Genomic DNA, 10,879 nt, shown 5'->3' with positions numbered 1-10,879 from the left:
CTATTAATTCCCTCAATTTATTCCAACAAAGATCACAATTTTAAAGAAGAAAACATTATTTTAAAAGAAATAAATTAATCTTACCAGCAAAATTTGAACGCGAATGGACTTTCTTCAAAGTTACGTCTATGCACGCTTGCGTTATGACACAAGGCAACAAGCAAAGTTTTTCGCGTAGCAGTGGAAGCTCGCGATCGGTGTAACCGATCTCAAGTAGTTAACTTGAATCCGCATAATCCAAGGCGTGCATGAGCGACGAAGGCGAGCAGATGCGTGAAACACTTTTGCGCAAGTGACCTGTAAATAATTTCCACGTACTGCTAAATAACGAATTAATTATTCGTTCTAGAGAGTGTACTATATACTTATAACCGGACCTAAAAATCATCGTAACACGACCTAATTATTATAACTAATTCACGGATTAGCCTTCGAACGATGCTCGCAATGTGCATCATTTATTTTTCGCGTGATCTCGAGAGAGCGTATATATTACATATGCATGCATATGGATACATATGTATGTATATGTATGTATATATGTACATACATATATATGTATATGTATGTATGTATGTACATACACATACATACAAAATGAACACACGCACGTCGAACTAATGATACGGCCGTGTTCTTCCCTTTGGATGGATTAGCTGAAAGCCTAAGTTAATTGTAAATTTATTATCTCCTACGCAACCCCGTTGTTGATAATAATTTAAAAGCCGTCAAACGTTTCCATCTTTGTCCGTTTTAGTGAGCGAAATAAAATGTACACGGAACAAAATTCGTTTCGTAAACGAAATCGTAAGGATGACAACCAAAAAAATTGTTTAAGAGATTCATAAAGAATGTACCTTGCAATTAATTCTTTTTTTCATATGCTTTGAAAAATTTGTAGAAATATACGACACGGAAAAGTCTTTCGTTTTCGATCACATAATTCTCGCAGACAAGACGGATAATAATTCGAAATAGCCACGACAGGACAGACTGGGAACGTTCGGCGGTTATGGGGATATTTACGTGATTATCATCGGCAATATGTAAGCGCGAACGGAAACGTTTCCTTCCGGTCACGTAAACGTCGAAAATAAGATTGTTGCGAGGGGCCCTTCGAGAAATACCGAGTTGCATACCGAATTGGCAGTTGTATGTTTGATCACGCGTATTTCTACAAAATCCTTGCTAACGTAGCATTGACAGACATCGTCGAATATTTCGCTGTTTCCTACCACCTGAGACTGTAATCCATTTTAGTCACTGGTTGCGATTGCGATCGCTACAAGCGTCATATTATTACGATTACCAACAGCATCGAATCCCGAAGAAAAATAAAATTTGTAAAAGAGATGAGAATGTGCGTTAAAAAGAATGAGTTATCAAACGCGTAAACTTAAGAATGCGCAGTAGAAAATGCAAACATATGATCAGACGCGAAATAATGAGATCAATATTATACATATATTGTATAATATTACGAAACATTGAAAAGATAATTTAATAAAACAAAAAGTGAACACACACACACACATTTATACACGTCAACCGGAAAATCTTCGGGACAAAATCACGCTGTTGGTAATCAAACTTAATGTAACTCGATCTAAAGAATGCTAGTACCGTAGTGATCATAATATAGTCGAATATTAGCGAATGCTATAATAGTTACACATGAGGAAACAACGATTTCTCGCTTCTGCAAGAAGAAGCGTCAAACAATCGATAAAGTTTCGTAACGTCCATAATCGCAACGTATTGATTGCATAGATCGTTCGTTATAAACATCTCCGGAAACAATGTATGAAAGGCTTGATTCAAACTATGGGCTCGTAAAGTTTCATAATGTGTCATGTTCCATTTCAATCTCGAGAATTTAATCTAAAAAAAACCTTAAATTGATAAATATGATTTAGATACAAAAATATATTTTACTTTTTTTGTATGTAATTAGAAATCTATATAAATAATTTTAAATTACATGTATAATATATAACGAGACTTGTACTTTATAATGTAAGACTTGCATAGGTTTCTTTTTATTTCTTAAGATGATAATTTAATTAAATTTATATTAATATTTATATTTTAGATACAGACGATAAAAGTAAAATTATATTGTAAAATTATAAAAATTCTTTAATATATCGAGTAACTAAAATATTTAGCTGATGTATCGCTTGATTTAAAATTATTATAATATTAATTGTATAATTAAGTATAAGTAACATATGATAATAGAAATAATATTTAAGAAATAACATTATAAGTTAGAAGATAAAATTATTTTCCTATGAGTATCTTAAAGACAAGTAGCTTTTCTGAGAATGCAATGTCAATCCAAATTAATCCGTCCCTGATAGTGTGAATCAAGCCTTATTTCGGCCCCGTACTGACATCCTACATTTTGCTAAGTAGGTCCATTTCTCGAAGAAAAAAGATTGTCTTTAGAAAAATGTAGTAGAAAAATATAATTCGAAATAACCATTTTCTTTTTGACGCTAAGTGTGAAATGTCAATGCGCGGCTTGGAAAATACGCTTACGTGAAATTGCGGCGCACATCGTCGGATTTCTTTAATTTATATTTAAATATGCTTTATATGTGTATTTCATGGTTCCAGCTTCGTGAAAAACCGAGAATTGGTATAAAATGCAATAAGATGTATTAAAGAAATCTCCGAAACGAAACGAATTGCAAGAGTATATCGTAATATATAAGACATATTATTGTTAAAGATGCCGAAAATTTTGTCCATTTTACGTCATGATATTTACGTCACGACTTATTGTTAATTAAAATTGCGAAACGCGATATATTTCTACGACATATCGATCGATTACGATCGCTGTCCCAGAGAGAATCATATTCCATGGGCAACGCGAATAATAATCGTGCGCAATCTTTGCATACATATCCTCTCTCGTCTCCCCCTCCCGTCCCCGTTTTCGATACGCGAATTTTTGTCTTTTGGAAAGTTTTTTACCCTTCCCGTTTGTCCTATCGTTGACATATCGAAATGCACCAATTTAACGCAAAGTCCCGCGAACGGCAACAAAGAAACGGGACAAAGGAAAGCAATTGTTGAATATCTTACTCTACTACATTTCTTGCTCATATTCGTAAATAAAAATGACAAAAAAAGAGGAATGAAGGTAAAGTGTATTTGCGCTTCTCGAGACTCGATGCAAATTGAATATTTAAATACTTTTTATATCCTCCAACAAGAAATACTTTTATTTTTTATTCATATATTTCTCTTATTGGACTTATTTAATTGCAGAGAGCTATATTGCAAAAATATATAGTTCTTTGAAATGCTTTTGGTAAAAAATAAAATTGTCATCTTGAACGAGTCAAAGGGAAGCGCGAGTAAAAAGAAGGAAATTAGCTTCCGTTGCAATAAATGACTAACGCTACTGCCAATATAGAAATAGAGACCCTATACGATCGATGTTTTTTCTTGGAAGGAGTGTGTATGTACACGTTTTGACGATCGAAGTATTCACGTATCATCGAGTGCTGTATCGAACTTGCTGCCTTTGAACATGCGAAAGATTCGGTCTTCTATTCTCATCGCTCGTTTGGTGCCAAAGTGCCACAACTTTTGCCAGTACATTAAGGAGCATAAACGCTTCGAGTTCGCGATTCTAAACTTTTCCCAGACCGACGCAAGAGCTTTGAAGCGAGGCTCAAGCACCTGCATTAAATGCGCGGTGAAAATACGAGGCCTCTTAGTCTGTCCTGATGTCACGTTAAGGAGGCTTATCGAGAAGCTTCCGCTCGGACGGACATTAAATACTCGTTTCAGCGTCGTCTTTTCCACGCGAGAGATGCACGCCACGAGGCGCCCCTCTTATTAATTAGTTTCTTTTTTACTTTGATATCGTCTTTACCGAGATCACACACCTGGCGTTCGCTGACCTAAAGTAATCGAGCTACACTGTGTAACAAAGTGCGCGTTGTAAAGTGACTGTATATACAAATATAAATTATGCGATTACCTGCTCTTTGCTTCACACGTCTTTTCCTTTCCTCCTCGAAAATCTGCTCCTACGTGAAATTGTTTAGCTTGAAAAGAGAAATACATGCTAGGGTTTAATCTTGTTTGAATAAAAAAGATATGCGAGATGTACAAACTATATATCGAAATGTCTTTAAGAGAGATGAAGTGAGAGATATATGTAAGATGTATTAATTATTTATTACGCGCTATATTTATACAAAGATGACTGTCTCAAAGAGATGTTCCATAAAAATTGTATTAATCGTACTGATCATTTTATCGCATTAACATATCTCATTTGCACTATTCCTGAAATATTTACATCCATTTACATTCATCCATTCTTAATATCATCGATTTCCACTCATTCTTGTATAAAATCCGAGAAGAAACGAGAAGAATACAACAAATCGTATATTATACAATGGTCATTTGTGTTACTATAAAATATAGGCGAATAAATACAGACTGCGAATGTTCTTTCGAGGATAGATAATATTAATAGAATTAGAAAATAATAATTATTTAATAATTAGATAATAATTATTATATAATTATTAATTTTCTATCATTTACATTAACTGTCCAGTAAATTCTTCCGGGTTTCTTCCAGTCGCTGATTATACTCCTTACGAATTTCCTCGATGGGCTTGACTAAAAATATCGGCACGTCGTCGTCTCTCCTCTGCGGAAAAAAATCGAATTTATGTTATATAATACAATGTAACATAAATATTAACGGCATAACACATTAATTATTAATTATCAATGTATTTTTCAAGTTTAATCCTCGACGATACATTCGTAATAATTAGATTTTGAAAAATCTATATCTATAAACATAAGAATATTATTTCACTCTCAAGCCAATTTACCTGGAAAAGGCATTCGCCTTCGAATTCTAAATACTTCTGCTTCCTCGCTCTCAATAATAGGCCAACGCATTTACTACTAATATTAGTATAAATATTGAAGATGTCACCAAACGTGATGCCAATTACGTCAGGTTGATCCCGACAGGGTGTACCTTCCTGACTAATAATTTCGCAAAGCTCCAGAATTTCTTTCAATATATCATCATTCGCTTTGCGACCACGCAAATCCGATAAGGAACCTGCTTCTGGTCTGAAGCGAATCAATAATAATATCACGGTTAAATTGTAAATAGTATTGATGGAATTACATGTCGCATTAAAAAACAAAATTCTCATCAAATGGCAAATCTAATTAAATTTTAAGTACCTGCCGTATTCCTCTTTGGAGAATGTTGGTTTTTCAATGTTTAAACCAGATGTGAATGGATTTTTGCTCTGCTTGTCTTTGTGTTTGCTGGCATATTGATTGAACATGGCAACCTTGGCACCCAAGGATTCCTTCAAAAGTGGTACAAAGATACATTTATTTTTAATTCTTTATTTTTAGTCAATTTAGTACATTTTAGTTTACTTTGCAAATTCGCGTAAAGAATAATTCTATACAATTCTATATAATTGAAATTTAAAAAAGAAAAAAAGGAATACATAAGAATGTAAATTCCCTGAAAACCTTTAACTTTGAGTCATTTGGAAAAAAAAGCTGCATATTAAACTACGCAGACGTCAATGGATTAAGTCACTCGACGCCTAATAAGCCAGGAATTTTTGGAATTTTGCCAATCTGAACATATGCATTGACCCTGACCATAAATGATGTCTTAGTGGCATCTTGACAAATGTACGTATTCATATCTCCCTATTCGTTTCAAAAACTGAACTTTAGCTATCTTACCACTTTAGGAAAAAAACCTAAATCTAATCTGGAAATGTCACTCTTTTAAGACAAATTGCATTTTGTTTTTAAATTGCACTTTATTTATTAAATATTAAAATTATATATTCTTTTAAATATATTCTTTTAAATGTGATCTTAACAATTACGCGCATAATGCTTGTGAAAAAATTATGATATCCATTTACATTTTTATAATTTTCTTACTCTTTTATTTTCAATTTAAAATATTTTTCCATTCATATTTATCCCCCTATTTGAAAATTCCATTTGATTTCGTATGTTTCAGGATATTTATTATTAATTAATAATTCTACTGATTATTCTATTGATAATTCCATTGATTAATAGATAATTCTAGTTGTGTAACTGAAAAACTTCACTAATACTTACATACATCGCCGAAGACATTGCAGCTTTAATTTTAATCCAACAAAGTTTTACAAAATAAAACCAATGTCTTAAAAAAACTTAAGAAAGGATATTTTATCTATTAAATGATAAAATTTATTTTAAAACGACACTGTATGCTTCACCCTTCGATTTTCCGAGATCGAGTATGACGTTTTTGCTCGTCCACCACCGGTGTGAATACGACGTCGCGACGTCGCGCGTCTCTTTTTATAAGAAACCGAAAGGCTCCCACCTTTCGATATTTCGGCTCGGGCCGAAATATTTGCCGCATTTCCGAGACGATTCCCGGACTCTTGATTGGTTGCCAGACGACCCTGCGCGCTCCGGAAGTGATAATTCCTCAAATGCTGCGACCCAGCTGGCCCGCGGATTCATTCATGTTCTGCTTTCGGGAATTAATTCGCAAGCGAATTTCTCTTCTTTCGTTTATTTATCTGATAAACGCTTGACGATATATTTACAAGAAACAGATCCTAACATTTCCAGGGAATATCACTTCGTTGCCATAAATCTTTAACTGTTCAGAAGGCATAATTTCAAAAATTGAAAACTTGACTCTGGAATTTTGATTCAGACTTATTTTATTTAATTAATGTAATCTAGATGTTTTTTTATTATCTTATTAACAAAAATTTTAAAAATTTTGAAAATTTATTCTTAAATAAAATTTCATATGAATAATTACTATGTTTCATTTACATGCTGAATTATTACTTATCGAAATTATCGAAATTAATCTTCACGTGACAATCGTAATCATTCAAGCCACTTGAGTACATCTGGCAAGAAGATATGAGATGTGCAACGAGTATTTGACGGTAAGGCGTGAATTTGATGTCCTAAATTAACCATCTGCGAGGAAGCATCAGCGACAATTTGTCACTGACAGATTGACAATATACGAGTTGGCGTGTGGACGCGCATAAATCCGGATATAGGATGATTTACATTAATATACAAACAGTTTTCTGCGAGTTCATTTATAAGAATCGAATAAGTTGTGCCCCTCCCTCCCGCTCATCATCCCCTCTGTGCGTGACTGTCAACGCTGCTTTACATAATGTCTGTCGAAGTCACGTGCTATTTCATTATCACGGCAAATTCTGTTTTCATTTGGCAGAATATGCATCTAAACGTTACATCTAAACGTTACATCTAAACGTTTCAATTATTATTTTATAAAAATTAATATAAAATAAGTTAAAAATGTAACTGAAGATTTACAAAAGAAGCAGTTATAATTTACAAAATTATATTTTTAATAATAATAGCGCCACAACTCAAAATTTCTGCGATATTATTCATACAAATTAAATTATATTTCGTGGAATTTATTACGCAAATCGTTTTTTTTTTTTCGTTTTATGAAGTATTAACTGCGCGCAAACATCGCAGTTAGTTATGAAAGGAGCTTCAACAAGTTAATGTTTATGACATCACATTCTTAGCATTCAGGGAATATATTTCGACATTAAATTTGTTTTTGCACTCATCAACAAATTAAAACGTCATCTTTAATCGCCGAAAATGTGCATTCATAATGAAATTTCCTCTTCTTTTCTTTCCCCGAAGAAAATAATTTCCTTAAAAATTTTAGCAAATTTGAACAATAAAATAAATCGACAATTTCTTTCAATTCTTGCTATTTATAGAATCGAACGAAAAGACTCGATCTTCGAATAACTGAAATTTTTGAGTCAAATTTAGATTCAGAGTTTTAAATACACTGTTAAAAGTTCCAGAAACCGTACATATAACGATCATCGCGCAGAGGATTCTATAAATTATCTTACCGATGACCCTCGTGATGTGATATAGTGAAGTCTTTTGTTTTCTTTGTAACGGAAACTCATATCAGAAGTGCAATAAAGCAAAATTTACTGGAATAATGCAATGAGACTATCGTAAGACAACGTACAAGATCGGAAGTCAGCCACGTGCTTGCCATAAATAAGTAGAAGATGAGGGTGAATTCGTAGGACATAACGGAAATAGAATGCTGGAATTTATGGTAGCGATGTCTCTCAATGAAACTGCAAAGTTATCCTCATAAACACAGTCAGGTGATAAACTTTAGAGGAATTTTCCCCGCAAAACACATTTAAATGCTCCTATTTGCTGCAGGAAGCTGCCATACATCTATAGTTTATTATTTCTTCTGAATATTAGTAACAGCGTCTTACATGGAATCGCTCGTTCCCTCTTTTAGAGATCATGATCAACGTCATCTAAATTTAAATACGATGCTATTCTGTGATAGGCATTCAAAACCATCATAAAGCAATCTCCAACCGATAAGATACGCAACTCGTTTTTGGCACATCGCAAATTTCGAAGTAATTAAGCGAATCCGCGTTGACGAACTGATGTAATCGGGGCCAAATTAAAGTCAGAAGATCGCATGCATGACATCAAGTTATTTCCTGAATTATCTAGACATCTGGTATAGCGATAAGTAATTTAAGAATTTAATGAAGCGTCTCTCACTATTGCATCCGCAATAATGGAATAATACGCGAGAGTCAAAGATAATATAGTTAATTTAAGGAAATTTACGTGGCTTTTCTGTACAATCGCACGTCGAAAGGCCACGCGTGAAACTTTGACGCACGTGCGTTAACGTAAATGCACGCGCCATTGACCGATGTCAACGACACGTGGGTGTCGGCATTCGAGTCTTTTCCCCGTCACTAACTCGAGATATTTGGCACTCGCGTTTTATTAGTCACAGCCGGTATATTTCACGCGACTAACAATTCGTCTATCTTCGCTTTTATCTTTTTTAAAATTTCAATATATCTGATGGAGTTCTCTTGTTTGGCTTTTCTTCTTCCAGAAGATCTTGATATGTTATAGAAAAAAAATTTCTAAAAATTAACCATCAACAACACATAAATAAAATAGTTACCTTGAAGACAAAGAAATTATATGAGGTCGAAAAAGATAAGTGTATCGTTTTATCGCATCGCAAGCTCTTAAACTTTTTAATCAGTACTTTTACGACAGAATATATATTATGTAATGTTCATTATTCATTGATGAAGTAAAAAAACTGATATATTCTTCTTAAAATATTAATCATCAAAAGAAACTTGCGAGAGAAAACACAAGTTAAGTCATCAAATACACATAAAAAGGATGAGTTCCTTATTTTCTAGTCATGATTAAATGATCTCGCTGAACGCGATGTTTTTTTTTCAGTTCAAAATATAATATTTGACATTCTAAGAACTTCAAAGTCTATCTTCAAAGTAATTTCAGTAATTTTAACAAAGCTAAATTAAGAGAGAATTTCTGTCAATTTTAATTACTTTCGTTATAGAGATTCGGTATTTATAGTATTATAAATACTTCTAATATTTTTTTACTTATTTTCTTAAATTTATGTATTAGACGCATGTAACGTAAGAAAATACATACATAAGACTCTATAATAATTTAATTATAAATAAAGATAACACTATGTAAGAGACTCATAAGTGTCTCGTCGCTACACAAAGGATTAAAGAAAGCGGGTTGCCTTGACGTAACGATCGACCTGGATAAAATAGAACATCTATTAAATGTGTCGTTAACGTGCACGCTAGGCTAAAAGTGGAAACCAGGAAGTATCCACGAGTTGTCAAATTCGCAAAATCTTGTTTACATTCCTGGGTTATTGAGAGGATCCCAATTTGGAATGCAGATTTAAATATCTCGATCGGTCTCGAATTTGACGTTTTGTTTTGCATTCCCCGTCTTTAACCGTCTGGGACTGACCGAAATATCGACGATGCGATCAAAGAGATATTAAAACGTTTAATGTTAGAATAACGAATGAATCGTCAATTCAATCGCGGAAATCGCGAGCATCTCTCTCGTTTTTCCCTGCTATTTTTGGCCGACGATCGCGTTATTTTCGGTTGCGTTCGTCACGAATCCGGAACTCGCGTCGACTAATCTCCGCTTTTAAATTTACGAGGATTTCCTTTGTCAGTCGTTCCGAGTTGAACTAGAAAAAAAATGGTTATTTTTTGCTTCTTGAGTACGTATTTTATTGATATAAAAATATTAGACTTTATCAACGAAATTTAGAAAATTCAACTAGAAAATTCAATGAAGAGTGATTATATTTGCATAAAAAAATTAAAAATAAAGATAAAAACCTAATATAATTTAGTAGAATCAATAGTTACATCCGGTCATCCTTTCACCGATCAGACAGTTATTATCTTGAGAAAAAATGTTTATGTCAACAGTAGACCAACGGCTTTATTTAATAAGTTTAGTTGCAAAATACGACTCATCTACAAGAACGATTCATCACGACTTTGCCACTGACCTCCTCAGAATCACTATCACTATAGGTCTCCATCTCTGAGCTGTAAAGCCACCGTCGTGAGCGCCAAAATTCTATCGAAGAAACTATCGGATTACCTAATTGAATTAATCAAAGAATCTTAAATTACGTTATCGCGCACGTCGAAGTTAATTTTCTTCGCGATCTTTGGAAGCAGCACTGACCTCCATTACGATGACTTTGGAGCAGCTGCTGCTTCTATTTATGATCATAGCGAGCACGTGACGCAGCCGACATCTTCGAGAATTTGAATTGAATTTTTATTAAAACGAAAATGTAATAAGTCTTCTTATTATTAATGCATTAATTTTTGCAAAAAATCAATAGAAATTATAGTTTCGCATAAATAAAATA

At 33.4% G+C, this 10,879-nt stretch overlaps 1 protein-coding gene across 2 annotated transcripts; it reads right to left on the bottom strand.

The window, feature by feature from the left end:
• Positions 1-4,169: 4,169 nt before the first annotated feature.
• On the bottom strand, positions 4,170-10,702 carry LOC105251942 (actin-binding Rho-activating protein). Of its 2 annotated transcripts, none has more exons than XM_011259069.3 (4): positions 10,508-10,702; positions 5,248-5,378; positions 4,881-5,130; positions 4,170-4,690 (listed from the first exon to the last, which is right to left on the bottom strand). In XM_011259069.3, exons 1-4 carry the CDS (start codon positions 10,538-10,540, stop codon positions 4,583-4,585), a joined length of 522 nt encoding a protein of 173 aa, XP_011257371.1. In that variant the 5' UTR covers positions 10,541-10,702; the 3' UTR covers positions 4,170-4,582. The 2 variants fall into 2 exon arrangements, with proteins under 2 accessions (XP_011257371.1, XP_011257372.1); XM_011259070.3 differs by lacking the exon at positions 10,508-10,702 and adding an exon at positions 6,166-6,418.
• Between the last annotated feature and the right edge of the window lie 177 nt (positions 10,703-10,879).

This window comes from Camponotus floridanus, unplaced genomic scaffold (assembly GCF_003227725.1).
Source record: "Camponotus floridanus strain SB8 unplaced genomic scaffold, Cflo_v7.5 scaffold59, whole genome shotgun sequence".
Taxonomy (NCBI): Eukaryota; Metazoa; Arthropoda; class Insecta; order Hymenoptera; family Formicidae; genus Camponotus; species Camponotus floridanus.
Note: the sequence above shows the minus strand (reverse complement) of the source record. Positions and strands in the feature narration are given on the sequence as shown.

What these genes read in the sequence shown, in the direction of transcription:
- LOC105251942 (XM_011259069.3), bottom strand. Translation starts at nt 10,540, where the DNA reads ATGGAGACCTATAGTGATAGTGATTCTGAGGAG. An exon ending in TCCAAAGAGGAATACGGCAG is followed by an intron (nt 5,131 to 5,247) that starts GTACTTAAAATT and finishes GATTCGCTTCAG; the next exon opens with ACCAGAAGCAGGTTCCTTAT. An exon ending in AAGGCGAATGCCTTTTCCAG is followed by an intron (nt 4,691 to 4,880) that starts GTAAATTGGCTT and finishes TTTTTTCCGCAG; the next exon opens with AGGAGAGACGACGACGTGCC.